This window comes from Leptodactylus fuscus, chromosome 8, assembly GCF_031893055.1.
Source record: "Leptodactylus fuscus isolate aLepFus1 chromosome 8, aLepFus1.hap2, whole genome shotgun sequence".
Taxonomy (NCBI): domain Eukaryota; kingdom Metazoa; phylum Chordata; class Amphibia; order Anura; family Leptodactylidae; genus Leptodactylus; species Leptodactylus fuscus.
Genome location: NC_134272.1, coordinates 38,351,948 through 38,369,101, shown reverse-complemented (window position 1 = coordinate 38,369,101; position 17,154 = coordinate 38,351,948). Strand labels below are relative to the sequence as shown.

At 42.4% G+C, this 17,154-nt stretch overlaps 1 protein-coding gene across 3 annotated transcripts in view; it reads right to left on the bottom strand.

Annotated features, from left to right (window-relative positions):
- The window catches only part of GULP1 (GULP PTB domain containing engulfment adaptor 1), a 421,329-nt gene that overhangs the window by 183,763 nt on the left and 220,412 nt on the right, over positions 1–17,154 (bottom strand). For all 3 annotated transcript variants that reach the window (XM_075284853.1, XM_075284855.1, XM_075284854.1), the window contains one exon: positions 4,634–4,695. In XM_075284853.1, coding sequence (XP_075140954.1) covers positions 4,634–4,695 — 62 coding nt within the window. The remainder of the gene's footprint in view (positions 1–4,633; positions 4,696–17,154) is intronic.

Here is a 17,154-nt window from a genome sequence, read left to right as displayed (position 1 = left end):
CCATTATGGCATCCTGTTTTTTTTAATGGACCCATTGAGTTGAGTTGGATTTGTGAAAATGGAACCATTTCCAATCAGGCTTTGGTTACACCTGCGTTGGGTGAGCATTTGGGGACCCTGTCCCAAATTCTGCTTGAAATAGGCAAGGTAAAAAGTCCTGCAAGCAGGCCTTTTTCTCTGCTGAATTTGAGCAGAAACCCAGTTGATCCCATTATAGTCTATGGGGTCTGCGAGTAATCACTTTTTAGTCTAACCTTATCAAAATGCAATTGTTTATTAGTTATAGTACTATTGATGTTTTATTGGTCTCTTTTTATAGTGTCAACCAATTTAATGACCTCCGACATCAGAGGGCTGGGATCCTCCATTTAGATGCTACGTGAATTTTAGCAGACATCAGAATATATGGAAGCAATTTATAAGGGGCATATCATATACTTGGTGGCCAGATGCCGTAATTGTACAGGCCAATCCAGCAGTCTCTGCAGCATCTGGTGTAAGGAAGGTCAAAAACGTCAACTAATAGGACAAGTCCACCAAATATTGAGAGTAGGATATATGCATTGTAGTTTAGCCAGGACCATATAAGGTCTGTGCAATATTTTCAGAGAAACTTTCCATGAGCGCGACTTGTCAGCTCTCTTTACTAATGTAAATACAGCAATCCTACCCTTGATTTAAGGTCAGAATAGTCCCCGCATCCTCCACCACCGAATCTGCTAAAAATTGGCAGAAAGGAAAGTCCTGCACAGAGGATATTTCTCATCTCCAGTTTCAGCATAAAAACAGCGGAAACCCAAAAGACACCTGGCAGACCCCATTATAGTCTATAGTGTCCAGCGCAGGTGTGAACCTAGCCTTAGTGGTATGTGGGGGGCATTCAATTCACAATAAATGAAATAGAGTGATCCTGTATCTGAAGCCCTGTAGATGCATTAGCTCTCAAAGTTAGTAACTTGAATAAAAGTCATAGATACTAGTACTTTAAAAAAAAATTGAATACCTGGTGAGTTCTAAAGATTTTGGATGAAGGAGGGATTTGAGTACGAAAAAAAATACACTTTGGTGATCATGTTTCCACCATGCAAAATCTTCTGAAGAAAGACCAGGGGTTAAAAGCGGGTTATGAAATACGGACATAAAGGGTGAGCTAGGACTCTGCAGGCCATGTTGAAACTGTATCTTCCACCACAAATGCAACATATAGTTGATGACCTTAGCAACAGATAACAGTGAGTGTATGGAAGAGTGGTGAGACCAGAGAAACGCTTGTAATGAAGTAGGTGCCACTAAAGACAATTCTACAGGTATCCACTGTGGGAGGTCTATAGTGCTATGTATGGAACATACTTGTGATAGTCTCACCATGACATAATATTTATAGGGATGAGGAATGGACAAACCAGCGAGTCTCTTGGAAAAGTATATAACACACTGAAGTTGGCAGGGAACGGAATTAGTAGAGGTTTCATGATGATAAAGTAACCATTTTAACCGCATTCATTCTACCGACCCGAGAAAGAGTAGAGTAGCTCCATGTCTCCAATTCCTTTATTAATTTTGGGATAGGGGACGCAAAATTCTATTTAAAGTAACTGTCAATAGGATTGCAGAGATTCATTTCAAGATAAGGCAAAGACAAAATTAAGGGCTATGAGCTTTCTAGTAGCAGGAGGATCATTACAGTGCAAAATCTTGGATACGGATATATTAATTCTAAGACCAGACAGCTGAGCAAAGTGTGTAATGGTATAAATCAGGTTCTGGAATGAGATCAATGGTTTATTGATAGTGAGCAGCATATCATCAGCAAACAGATTGACTTAATTCCCAAACTCCAATACGTAATCTAGATACTGTATACCACTCCTGTGCTTTTAGTTTGGTTATGTGAGTGGCAGAGTAGGCTATAATGGGAATGAAAAAACGTACGAATGGAAACAGCAGTGAAATAAAATTCTTGAATGCAAATTACGTCAGTCTGAAACTTATCATATTGAAATCCCTCACATTATTGAAGAGAATCTTACACATAAGGAGGAGAACACATCTCGCTAATCAATACCTGGAGACACATCTTACAGAAAAACAGGATACTACGAAGAAGGTAAGCGCAAAGGGCCAAGGAAGCAGTCTTAAACCTAATAAGACATCAGGAATAATAAACAACTCCAACAATACCATTACTGAGGAGTACGTGTCGGGAGGGAATTGGTAAACCCAAGTACAAAGATAAAACAGTATGGCTAACATACTGCCAATACAGTAGATTTGTTACCTAGTAACAAACAAACAAAATGATGGCACTTCTATAAGTGAGTTGATGTGGCCCACCCTAATAGAACGAAAATGTGGGTATGGGTGTCATGGCTGGCATCCAGAACACTAATTGGATACCAACTTCCCATGCAGGTACTGAAAAACAAATGTCAACTCAGATGATACTACAAGGGCTTCAGGGAGAAACAGTCAGTAGGTAATTATCAGCTTAGTCTGCACAAACTGTGGGGTGACAGCAGAGTAAGCAAATCCACCTGAGAGTGTTGCAGCTTTGGAAGGCAATAGAGCAGTAGGCCTGATACACAGTGGGGTCTGAAAGGCAGTTAAAAATGTAAACCCCTGCTTCCCCCCACAAAGGGTGTGTTATAGGTGGCAGGCTCGTGGGAAAGGCCTAGGGACTACTGCAGGGCTGTAAATTTGCTGCCAGTAACACCAAGAGGCAGAAAACTCAAATCATGGCCAGTTGTGATCCTGTTGGTGCAGGACTGGAGCTCAGCTGAGGTACTGGCTTAAGGCAGCACAATAGGCCACAATGGAATACAAGCAGTCAAGACCACGGGGACCTAAGGCAGAGGGCCCCACTCCACATCTCACATCTTCAGGACTACCTGTGACCCAAAGATGACAATTGGAGCCCCTATTAAAGCTATAACTTAGTGTATCTATAGGAGGAGCTGATGAAAGATGTGTCCACTTGGTGCTTCAATTTTACTATAACTTTGTTTGCTGTAGATTTCAATTCTGACATAAGGGACCTCCCAAAGCCTGTTAATAATTATGGGTCATCCTGCCTCAATGCAGAAAAGTGATTAACCCCTTCCAGTCATCCGCCCTACTAGTATGTACGGTGTTTAAAGATGCAGACACAACAGACATACAGCAGACACTTGGCCCTAATGCCTGCAATTGGTGCCCGCACCGATCACAGGCAATAACCTTAGGGTGCCTCGGTCAAAGCTGACTGAGGTGCCATTTTATAGACGGTGCGTGGGCCTCGCCATTTTGCAGGGGAGCTGGATGAAGGCTTCCAGGCCTGTCATTCTATATTTTCTCTATAGCCTACAATAAAAATGTCGTATTTTTGCAATGCATTGCAAAAATTTGAATACAAAGTGATCAACGCAATATCAATTCCCAAAATTGTATAGCTAAAAAGTAGTCACAAAAAAATAGACCCTATAAATCTCCATACATAGAAGTGTAAAAAGTTATGGGTGTTAGAATATGGCGACTTTTAGAAAAAAAAAAATTTGGCACAGTTTTGGATATGTTAAGGAGTTAAAATATAAATAAAACCACATAAATTTGATATCCTTGGAATCGTACCAAAGCATAGAATACAGGTGACTTCATTTTGGCTGCACAGTGAACGCCGTAAAAACGAAGTTCGTAAGAAAGTCGGACAAATGCACTTTTTCTTCAAATCCACCCCATTCTGAATTTTTTTCCAGCTTCTAAGTATATTGAATAGTTAATAGTACCATCATGAACAAAAATGTGTCCTGCAAACATTAAGACCTCATATGGCTCTGAGAGTGGAAAAATACAAACGTTATTGGCTTTGAAAACGAAAATCGAAAAATTCCTGCAGCATGAAGGGGTTAAAAGCATTGCACAAAGTGATGGATTTAAATGAGCCCCAATGTGTTTAGCTTACTGTGCATCATATTTACTGATCAGAATTATGGCTCAAATAATACCTGGGACACCATTTTAAAAAAGTAGTAGCGACCTTGACATTACATACTTGCAAATAAAATGTGTGAATGGAACCTTTCCCCTCTATATCACTTTAGACGGTGGTGTATTGTGCAGTATTAACCTTTTTACTTAGCAAGCCTAATGAATAACACTTCATCATTCAACGTAGAGCACATTACCATATAGCTATTATCTTTGGCAGAAATGACACAGTAAGTGGGCAGAATTCAATATCTGTTTATAGATACAAACCATCTGACGCTGGGTTCACACCTGCGTCTGGGGTCTCCGTACTATGGTTTCCGTCTTCTGCATGGCAGAAGACGGAAACCATAGATCGGGTCCGGCCGTGCGCGGCGGTGAGCGTTTTAGGCTCTCCGCCGCGAAACCGGATTTTTTTATCCGGACACAGAGTACTGCATGTCCGACTCTGTGTCCGGATTATAAAACCCGGTTTCGCGGCGGAGAGCGCAAAACGCTCACTGCCGCGCACGGCCGGACAGCTTTCTCACCCATTCAAATGAATGGGTGAGAAAGTCTCCTGCAGGCTTCCGTCTCCTGCATCTGTTTTATGCAGGAAACGGAAACCTGCAATAAGGACCGACGACGCAGATGTGAACGAGCTCTGAAGTGTTCGAAAATGACGGCTTACCTTAGCATTGTAGGCAATGAAGTTTTTTGACAAAGCTTCAGGGGTGTGCATCCATGATTTATCTGGAAAGACACAATTGGACAGATTTCATAGTACATCTTATAGCACATTATTTTTGCCCTTCATTTGCTTAACATTGTATTTTATTCTTATATGGATTGTGATTCATTCAGGCGACAGAAGAGAAGTAATACATAAAAATGAATTGAATTTCAGCTCACACTCAGTGTATGAAACAGCAGTTATATCAGTCTATAACAGATACAATAAAGTATCTTATATTTAACTCCATATGTATTGCAATCTGACTTTTATATATACATACAGTCTTTCAATCAATCATATCTTTACCCTTACTAGCCCAAACCCTTCATTACTATACACGACTTTTATTACCTCTTAGGCTAAGGCCCCACATTGCAGAAATAGCTAAAAAATGCATAAAAAAAACCCCAACCTTTTTTTTCTACAGTGTTTCTACATTTTTCTCTATAACTATATTTTTTCTAAAACTATAGGGAAATTGCGAGTGTTTCCGCAGGTATAATTGACATGCTGCGTTTTTCAAATACACAGCTCTACAAAGAGTTTATTTTTTTCTGCAATGTGTCGATTGCATAAGCTAAAATCTCATCCAGTTCCAAGAGTTCCAGCAAAATCACAACCCCCGGGTCATGTGATCTTAGGCAGCATTAGGCACCGCAGGTCGCTCTGCCTACTCATTCCCCAATCTCTCTGGTATTTACTTACATGTGGTATGGGGGCTGGCTTTACTACAGTCATCCAGCCCCCACATCACAGGTAAATTAGCTAGGAGATGGGGAAGAATGGGGGCTCAGACTAGATAAGTAGAGATGTGCGAACACTATTGGAAACAGCCATTTCGAATAGCACGCTGCAATAGAAATGAATGGACCGCTTCCATTCATTTCTATGGGTGCGTGCTATTTGAAAGGGCTGTTTCGAATACTGTTCGCTCATCTCTATAGATAAGTGAATAAATACTCCCTATGCCTAAATCAATGCACACACCCAACTGTGTCCAGTCTATTCTTACAATGAGTTGAGAGGTAAGTGCTGCCCTCACTCAAAGTTAGGGGAAGCGCAATGGTAATATGTGTTCCCAGACAGACAGGGAGGTAGGAGTATCAATAACACCCCATAAGGGGAGCGCCCTAAAAAGAGCTTAACATAAGTAAGCAAGCGGCCTGAGGCCTACAAGTTTCACCGCCTGCGCTGGAAGAAGACGCATGAAGAGGACATTCCAGAAGAAGATTGAGGCAGCGCTGAAGAGTTCTCTCGCAGTATTGGGGATATCCCCAGTGCCGTTTGAGCACTGGGGCCCGCCTCCAGTGCTGCGAGAGAACTCATTTGCATACTGACAGAAAACGGAATTTTAACTGAATGGCGGGGCGAAGAAGACATCTAAAGGTAGGAGAAGAATAGCCTTTCTTAAAGCTATTCTGACATGTCAACGACAAAAAAAAAAAAAAACTTTTTAAAGGTAGAATCCCTTTAAATTTTTATTATTTTACTAATTTGTCGTAACATTGATGTGAACAAATTTTGATTGATTATATTCAATACATATTATGTAGTATAAACTATTACAGCTATTTTTTGAACTTTTTAAAATCAATAATGAAAAATTTATGTACCTTACAAAAATATATAAAACCTTTACACCCAATTAACAACATAGTGCAACCCTTCCCCCCTCCCTCCAGTGTAATCTATAAGTAGTTCACGGGCAAAAGAGTAAAATTGGTTTACCGTTAAACAACTATCTATTATAATGTTTCAGTGATGAAAGTTCCTTGTATAGTAAGCAATAATGACAATCTTATTATGAGGCAGTTTTCGCCTGAGCAATATTGCTGCTTGCACACTACAGTATTTTTCACAGGTCTCTAGTCCGTGGATTCTACAGCTCCATAAACTTCTATGGAGGCTGCAAAATTCAGAGCTTTGTGCACAAAGAAGTCTATAGAACCGCCAAATCCATGGCCCGGAGGCCCGTGAAAAATACTGTAGTGTGCAAGGATACCAAACATGTTTTGTCAGTGCGTTCGTGCATGTGTGTGTGTGTGTGTGTGTGCATGTGTGTGATCCATGTGTATGTATGTGTGTGCATGCACGTGTGTGGTCTGTGTATATGTGTCCATGCGTGTGGTAGTTGTGTCTGAGTACACATGTGCTCTGTTCGTCCATGTGCATAGTGTGCATGCATCTGAGTGTGTTTGCTTGCATTTGTGGTCCGTGTGTGTGTGTGGGATGTGCATGTGGTATTTATGGAGTGGTGTTGTAGTATTTGTGGGGTGGTGCTCGTGTTGTGTGTCTAGAGTGGTCTGGTGTTTGTGTGGTGTGTTCTGGCATTTGTGTGGTGTTGTGCTTGTGGGTTGGTGTATGTGTGCTGTCTGTGTGATGTTTATATGGTGTTTGTGAAATGTTTGTGTGTTGTGTGTGGTGGTGCAGCTCCTTTAGCAGCGACTCTTTGGCGCTGCCGCAATAATCCGTCCCTGTCAGTCACAACTGTTGTTTTAACCTTAGCACTTTCACTTTCACCTTCACTTTTACCCATTATATGTATAGGGCCTAACTTCAGAGGCCCCAATCTCATGACGCGAGGACGCTAGCAAGATGCAATATGTGCAGTATAGAGTTCATAGTTCAGACTAACTCTAACTATAATCCATACTCACAAATTAACTAGTTAACCCTCTCATTTTTGTCTGAATGAAAGGCCCCTCAGAGTGTTTAACGTGTGTGGGGGGGGGGGCACATGGTGTCACTGCCCCCAGGGAATTTTTGTGCTGTTATTTGAGTTTATTATAAAATTTAATATTCGGTTTTATTGGTTTAGTCTAATCGAGTTCTCTCCTATTTTCTGAGGTAATTTAAAGAAATGGTGCTTGCCACTGGGGTCAAGCTAGGTCAGCTGTGCCTAGCACGAGAAGGTTCTAGAAATTTCCAGCTGTTCTGCCTGTCAACGGGACATCAGCTGATTGGATGCCAGATGTTTTGCCCAGTAACCAGTTAATCAGCTGATTGGACAGCTGTTTCAAAGGCGGGTAAATTTGAACATAAAAGACGGCTCAGCTGGTGAGATGCGTCAGTCTTGAAGAAAACAGCTGGGATTCAAGTCAGCGCCCGCCCTCCCTCCCAAATTCTCAATCTCAAAACTGTCGCAAAGTTTTATTAGAGGGGGTTTTAGTCACCCAGATATTTCTGGGTGGACTTGAATGGTCAGAATTTGTGTACATCTTTTACAGTTGGTTTAGTTTTATTCATTGATTGATTTATTATAAAATGGTTATTTCTCAAAATTATTTGATAATTTATTTGATTTCATATTTATTGGACTATTTATTTACTATTATTATTTAACCCCGGAAATAAAACATCGCGGCCTATTTTATTCCACAAAGCAGTTATCGTGTCTTTATTTATTTATTTGATAAAGTTTTTAGTTTGGTATGAGTACTATTGCATTATGTGGTTGTGTGCCTGTGGGTCATGTGACACCATGAGATCTGTTCCATCGATCTAGACTACATTAGATATTCTTTAGTGATAATTAATGTTGCTATACCTGTAGCATGTAATGGTTATACCTGGAGATAAAGACCATAGAGACAATGGCAAATGTATTCATTTTAATAAGGTTTACATGTGTTGTGTTGTGTAATGTTTGGTAGAACATATTTGATGTTGTGACCCCTGGAAGAAGTGAAACACTGATTAAATATCGTCCGCTCGTCTGTTACCGGCTGTGCAGCTTTGTGGTTATTGAATGGCCAGTAACAAGAAGCAGGCAATGATTTGCAGTATTTTATTTTTTGAAGTGAAATCACTGACACCCCAGCCAGAATTGCATCAGCACTCACAATGTCCAGTTCATTGAGTGAATAAATGGTCTAATAAGGTTCAGAAGAGTGATTAGATAAAAAATTACATTAGTTGTCTAAAATCATACAGGGACAGTGGTCTATATGCTGCAATAATGTCATTTCAGCCTGTTCTTATACTTAAAGTAAGACAAAGATCATGACTATGACTTGACTATATCTACAATCTAGACTGAGCTAGACAACCTCTGAACAGGCCATAAACATTAACATGAATATCAGCTGAATTTGACAGTTTTGATGGGTGTGGCTGACAATCTAAAATGTATGTGAGACTCTCAACTCTCCCCAATGACACATAGGCAGGGGCGGATCCAGGGCCGGGCGAGTCGGGCAACCGCCCGGGGCCCCGAGCTTAGTGGGGCCCCGCGGTGCGGCCGGGACCTAACAAAATGGTCCCTCTCGGCATGTCCCGATTCCAACTGAGCTCAGCGTTAAAGCAGGAGCTGACAGCTCCTGCTTTAAACGCCTATGTATTCGGCTCATCGGCGGTAGGACACCGATGAGCTGAATGCATAGGCGTTTAAAGCCGGAGCTGTCACAGCTCAGCTCCTGCTTTAACGCTGAGCTCCGGGCCTCCGGCATTTGTAGCCGCCATGTGATGACATCATCACATCGCGGCTACAATATGTGTATGAGAGAGGAGAGAGCTGCGAGGGAACGAGGAATGTTGAGTGTGTGTGAGAACGGCATGACACTGGGGCAGATGAAGAGGGGGAGAGAACAGCATGACACTGGGGCAGATGGAGGGGGGAGAACGGCATGACACTGGGGCAGATGAAGGGGGGGAGAACAGCATGACACTGGGGCAGATGGAGGGGGGAGAACGGGATGACACTGGGGCAGATGGAGGGGGGGAGAACAGCATGACACTGGGGCAGATGGAGGGGGGAGAACGGGATGACACTGGGGCAGATGGAGGGGGGGAGAACAGCATGACACTGGGGCAGATGGAGGGGGGGAGAACGGCATGACACTGGGGCAGATGAAGGGGGGAGAATGGCATGACACTGGGACAGATGAAGGGGGGAGAACGGCATGACACTGGGACAGATAGAGGGGGAGAGAACAGCATGACACTGGGGCAGATGGAGGGGGGAGAACGGCATGACACTGGGGCAAATGAAGGGGGGAGAATGGCATGACACTGGGGCAAATGAAGGGGGGGAGAACGGCATGACACTGGGGCAGATGAAGGGGGGGATGGCAGGACACTGGGGCAGAGACGGGGGGGAAATGAAACTGTGGGCAGATAAAGGGGGAGAATGGCATGAAACTGGGAACAGAGATAGAGGGGGACATGAAACTAGAGGTAGATGAAGGGTGTATATGAAAATGGGGGGGAGATATAATTTACGGGTGACTGTAGGAGGATTATACTGTGTGGAATCACATGAAAATTGAATGAGAATGGGTGGAGTCAACATAAAAGTGGGCGGGGCCTAATTTGTTGCGGCACGCGCGCAGCGCGCCGCACGTTTTGTTCCCTCTTTCTAGTCTTCAACAGTTGGGAAGTACAGGTTAGAAGTGCAAGACCCCCAGTAAGTAGGGCCCCGCCAAAGTCAATTGCCCAGGGCCCCGCAAACCCTGGATCCGCCACTGCACTTAGGGATTGGTAGTTGGATTACATCTGCAATATAAAATGTCCTTATTACTGACATTATGGTGTATGTTCTGCACTGACTGTCTATAATTGTCATTACCCTCAATCAGACCACATTTTATTAGTATCAATGCAGAAAGCCAGGTCATTCCAAACAGTTCATTTACTATTTCTTGCAACTGTGACTGGCTGTATTTTGGATGATTTCATTCTAAAGCCAGGAGATAGGTTAGTAATTACTAAATATCAGGGAAACTTTAAGGTCACTGCCATACGGGAAGTAATGATAAAAGGTTAGTAGGAAAGAATTCATCGGCTGCTACCCTACTGTGATCTACAACTAAAACCAGGACCCACTACTTTCAACACTTGGAAGGCAAAGGCTGAAAAATACAGGGGGCCTGCAGAAAAAACACCAAAAAACACCTGTAATTTTGCTTGTAGTGGAACATGTTTCCGATTATCATGTTTGCCCCGTTAGCCCCAGCCTTAAGGGTATCTAAAAAAAAACTGCATGAAATCTGTTGCAAAACTGCAGTGTTTCCCAAATAATGCTTTGCATGAAACTATGCTTAAAGCTGAGGCCATGTGTTGTGGAAACACAGTTTGTTTTGTTGAAAATTTTGCTGCGTTTTTTTGAGCCCAATCCAGAAGTGGATTGAACAGAAGGTAGAAGTATAAGATCTTCCTATATAATTCACATTCCTTTTGTGACCATTTTTGGCTTTGGCTCAAAAAAATGCAGCAAAATCTGCAACAAAAAAGCTGCGTTTCGGCAAAGTGGGGCCTAAGGCAGATCAGCCTTTCCTCTAGGCTATACAATGGGTACGGCAGGGTCACATTATTCATTAACATTAGTGACTGAATTAAAGAGACAAACATTGCTTGACTTTTTTCTACTTGAAATCGCAGTCACAGTACCCTCGGGATTGCAATGCAACACCATTCACTAATATTAGTGAAGTAATCACAAGGTGAGCCAGCATTCTCTGCTCATGCAACAGGACTCCCAGCCAAAATCAATATGGAACTCTAGAGATACTAGGAGTTATTTACTCTCACTTTACCAAATATTACTTCTTCAAGTTCTTTTTACTTCTTCTGGTGAGCCTGAGATAAGTCTTTGTTTAGACATGTTATATTTTATTATATTGAGACTCTTAGAACACTTCCAGTTTGTTCCAAACACATTGTGCATGCTTTACAAGATTATAGCCAGAATAATATTACCAAGCAAAGAAACTCTGTGTCTAAACTAATATTTAGTCAAAATCTAAAAGTAATATTGAAGTTCCTTTATGAAAGAGCCATGATAAGTGAAACAGTTTTAATAGGAAAATGAATTCATTAATTACACTAGATAACCCAATTAAAATGCATGTCGGTAATACATAAATAATGAGAGTTATTCATTGATTGAAAGGAATTACTAAGGTAGACTGGAATGCTGTTTCAAAGGAAATCAATGAAGTCTGCAACAAAGAGCTGTTCCGCGTAAAAGCCAATATAGACCATGTCTCTCATTAAGCAGAGAACCTGAAGACATGTACAGTACTTTATAAAAAGAAACAACAGGGCTTCACTACAGCTTTTAATCAGGTTGTTAAGTTGCCAAAAGTAGAGCATTTTTGGCGTAGAGGGTGGGGCGCACAGGAGAGGGGCGTATGACTTTATGTACATCCCCAGGGCCTCCACTATTTATTTTGTTTACTTGTATAGGACCATCATATTCCACAGCGCTTTAAAGATATTATCTGTCATTGTCCTAAGTAAGTCTCACAATCTAAATTCCCTTCCACTATGTCTTTGGATTGTTGGAGGAAACCCACACAAACATGGGGAAAACATACAAACTCCTTGCAAACATAGGACTCCAGCACTTGGCACCAGTGCTAACCTCTGACCCAGTAGTGGTTCATGGGTAGCAAATACCCATAATGTTAGGTTCAGCCTAATCTGAATTCTTTAGAAAATTTCTAATGAGCCATGCTTGCTGCAAACTAGAGATGAGTGAGTAGTGAAATGTTCGAAATTCGATATTCGTTTTGAGTAGAGCCTCAATATTCGACTACTCGATCGAATATTGAATCCCATTATAGTCTATGGCAAAAAATGCTTGTTTCAGGGGAAACCACTATTCGACTAAAGGAGAGTCACCATGTCCACGAGTAGCAGGAGGAGAGTGTTTAGGAGGAGCAAAGAGTAGTTGAGGAGTGTTGAGGAGGAATGCTGTGCAGTTAAAGCGCACAGACCCCATAGACTATAACGAGGTCCGTGTGCTTGCAGCGCACTGCCCGCACAAATGATTTGTGCAGGCAGTTCACGGCAAGCACACAGACACCATTATAGTCTATGGGGTCCGTGCGCAACTGTCCAGCGCTTGCAGTTGCGCTGATATTCCGTTCGGGGGGGTCCTCCCATACTCATCCTGCAGAACCAGCATTGATTGGCTGAACGCTATACACTGTATAGCATTCGGCCAATCAACGCTGGTTCTGCAGCATGCTCATCTTTGCTGGTCGGGAGAGCTGGCAGCTTGCAGTTATGCGGGAGCTGACTTTTTCTCATAGGAATGCATTGACCAGCGTTGATTGGCCAAATGCTATACAGTGTACAGCATTCAGCCAATCAACGTTGGTTCTGCCAGGGGCTCGTCTGTGATGAGGCGGCGTCTAAGATCAGACCACAATGAAGACTGCTGTAGTCCGATCTTAGACTCACTATACACTGTATAGCATTCGGCTTATCAACGCTGGTTCTGAATCGAATCTTTAATGCGAATAGGAGTAGTATTCCATCGAGTACGAGTACTTCGAATACCATAGTATTCATTTGAATACCTACTCAATCAAATACTACTCACTCATCTCTACTGCAAACCAATTCACTCATTGATAAATTGAGAGTAAAGAAAACAAATATTCTATACTAGGGCTCAGCAACCCTGGCACGGGAAGCATATTTACCCATCACAGGGGTCCCCCTGTTGTTGTCTGAACACATTCAAGTAGGCATTTGTTCATTTCAACAAGGTTTGACAGAATAGTAAGAGTTTATTCAACAAAAAGGTTGTTCAAGGGGCATCCTCTATTCCCACAAAGCTGGCTTACTGCAAACCACTCTGAGTCCTGTGTTCAAGACAATGCTACAGGTAAGAATAATGCCATGCTGCTCACCTGCTATACAATGTGCACCACTGAATCTAAATCCATTGCTATACTATGTATGGCAAGTGAGTAACATGGCTCATGAAATTGTTATTGGCTGTCAGACCCCTGCAGATGTAATATTGATCGCCTATCATAAGGACAGTCTGTCAATATTAGAAAAAAAGGTTAAACTCTTTAACTCCTTAGAGACACAGCCCAAAAGTGCATTAAGGGCCAGGCCTCTTTTTTCAAAACTGATATGTGCTATTTGGGTTTTGTAGGGAAGATTTTGCTGGAATAGTTTTCTGGTGCCATGTCGCATTTGCGGAAAGCCTAAGGTATCAATACAATGGAAACCCCTCAAAAGTGACCCCTATTTTAGAAACTACACGCATCAAGGAATGTATCAAGGGGTATTATGATTTGAGACGAAAAATTCTTCCCAAAAATTGACATTTTTAAAGAAATATGCCATTTCGGTGCCCAATACGTTGCCACCCACTTTGAATTTGCAGAGACCTGAACTCCTAAAACTATTAAGTGGGACATCCCAAGGGGTAAAACATTGTGGGTGTAAACTGCTGTTTGGGCGCACAGCAGGGCTCAGAAGGGAAGGAGCACTGCGCTTTTTAGCTTTTGGGGTACAAATTTAGAGGGACTTTCTGGGCGCCATGTTGTTTTTGCAGAGAGCTAGAGGTGACAGTAAACTGAAATTCCCCAAGAAGTGACCCCATTTTGTAAGGGCAATTTTAGGGTCTCTGCCAAAGTGTCATGGCATCCAAAAACCAAATGGTTTGAGTCTGTGCTCCAAAAACCAAATAACCCTTCTTCCCTTCTGTGTCCGGCTGGGCCCTAATATCAGTATATACCCACATATGACATTATGTACTTTATCCTGGCTACACCAGTGTCATACATGTGTCATACACTGCAGTTTGAGGGGCCACACGGTGGCCCAGTGGTTAGCACTGCAGCCTTGCAGCACTGGAGTCCTGGTGTTCAAATCCCGCCAAGGGTAAAAAACCATCTGCAATGAGTTTGTATGTTCTCCCTGTGTTTGCATGGATTTCCAGCCCATATTCCAAAGACATGCTGATAGGGAAAAATGTACATTGTGAGCCCTATGTGGGGCTCACAATCTACATAAAAATAAATAAATAAATAAACTGCAGTTTGGGCACATAGCAGGGTGCAGAAGGGAAGGAGCGCTATGCGGATTTTGGAGTACAGATTCAGATGTTTGGTATCTCAACGCCATGTCATGTTTGTAGAGTCTGTAAGGTACCAGAAAAGTGGATTCCCTAAAAGAATGACCTCATTTTGAAAACTGCACCCCTCAAAGAAATCAGTGGGCGTAGTGAGTATTAATATCACAGATGTGACTGCACAGCGGATGGTGAAGAGTGAATATATAAGCTGTGCGGAGTACATTGCAAACACCAAATTGCCTACTATGTCCCAGTAGCTCCTATGATTGGGGGAGTCACTCTGGGGGTCACTTTGGGGCTCACTTCTGGTGTCTTTTCCCTCATAAACTGTAAATCTGGGGTGTCCCCTGATATTCGCTCGCACAGCTTATACATTTCCTTCCTGCCGCAGCCAGTTGTGTTCTAATAATTTGGCGATTTTGGTTTTTTTGTTTTCACATTAATAGATGGTATATTTTCTTTATTTTTTGGTGACGTGGCCATATAAGAGCTTGATTTTTGGGTGCCTACAACTTATTGAATACATTTTATTAACTTTTTTTGCTGGATTTAAAAAAAAAATAAATCAATCAATTCTGGCATAGTGTTTTAGTGCTTTTAAATTTTTCGCCATGCAGCGTACAGTATAAGTAACATGTGACCTTTATTCTGCGGGTCGGTACGATTACGGTGATACCTCATTTATATATATATATATATATATATATATATATTATTTTTTTTTGTGATAATAATTCTGCAGAACAAAAACACATTTGGGGACATAAATCAATGTTTTTTGCATTGCCATCTTCTGAGAGGCGTAACATTTTTATTTTTCGGTTGACAGTGTTGGTTTGGGGCTTATTTTTTGCGGGACTACCTGTGCTTTTTATAGGTACTGTTGTGGGATACATATGACTTTTTGATCACTTTTTATAGCATATTTTGTAAGATGAGATGGCAAAAAAATCGCTACTTCCGACGGGTTTATTCCGTTTTTTTTCTCCCGTCGTCCACCGTGTGGATTAAATATTGTTTCAGTTTTATTGTACAGATTGTTACAGACACGAAATATGCATTGTTTTTATAAATTTTTAGGTTTTTTTTATATAATTCATTTTCCATAGAAAAAAAGGGAATTTTGGGGGCTTTATAACTTTATTAATTGTTTTAAAACATTTTTTTTTTTCCACTTTTTTTTTAAAACTTTTTCATGAGTCCCTTTGGGACACTTGGATCAGGGATGATTTCATCACTAATCCTGTATTATGCACTGTGAGACACAGCATGCATGTGTATCACAGTGTTTAAAGGGGTTGTCCCATCACAAGGATCCTATCTATACTGTTTGCTAATGTGGATGTAAGACTTTTCCTAAATACATTGCTTCAGCAAAACTGCTTTGTTTGTCCACTATCTTACTTTATTACAATTTTTTGGGACACATCCCTTGACCTATCTGGTCATAAGTCAAGTGATGTATCTGCTGCTCTGAGGGGGGAGGGAGGAGGGGCTAAGTGCACGGGAGCGAGCCTGGAGGGGGGGGGTAGTTTACCCTTTGGGGGGAAGGGGCCGCCAATACAGACCCGGCATCCGCTGTAATAGAGACGCCAGCACAGATGCCAGCAACATCGCTATGCTTCTGCCCTGCATGAAGCCAGCAGCAGCAGGAGCGATGCTGCTATTCCGGGGGCGGAGGAGCGGAATAACAGCACCGCTTCTGCCGCTGCTGGCTTCATGCAGGGCAGAAGCATAGCGATGTTGCTGGCATCTGTGCCAGCGTCTGTGCATCTCTATTACAGCGGATGCCGGGTTTGTATTCACATATGCAAAGCCAAGCTGGCCCTGCGTGCACGCTCATAGACCAGTCTAGCCTTCACAATGCGAATACAGACCCGGTATCCGCTGTAATAGAGAGAGGCGGATGTCGGGTCTGTATTCGCATTGTGAAGGTTAGACTCGTCTATGAGCGCGCACGCAGGGCCAGCGGCATCTCGCCGCTTGGCTTTGCATATGTGACCCCGCCCACCAATGGTGCAACAAAGCCGGAAGACAGAAGATTTTATAGAAACGAAGACTGGTGAGTATGCGACGTGGGACACCCCCTTTAACAGGAAGTGAGCTGTGCATACATACAGCCTCACTTCCAGAAGACCTGCAGGATCAACCAGGTAATGGGGGCTCAGGGCAGCCTGGGGTCACTGGCCAGACCCCAGGCTGCATAGTAGATATACTGGCACCCCCCAATCTCGCCGCGGGGGATGCTGGGGGGTAGGAAAAGCGTGAAACCCTTTGTTTGCGGTGGTCATGTATGTTACGGCTGACACTCACAGGGCATGGTGCGCACACACGTTCCTTCACGGCAGCGCTGTACTATTACGGTGGATGTCGGGAAGGGGTTAAAGGGGTTGTCTGGATCAAATTTTTTTACGGCCACTTCACTGGTCCGCCATGTTTAAGTTGTGGATACATAAAGAATCCTCTGCCTGGAAGCAAACCTCCATTTTTGCTAGAAATAATTCCAGTTAACACAAACAAAAAGAAGTTAAGTAAAGTAGTTACAGGGATGCGAACATCTGCATTTAACCCACAACTTATTCAAAAGCATCAGAATTGAGCAATTGACCTGGCTAAGCCTTTTTTTTTTTATCTCTACACCCCGACTCTAACT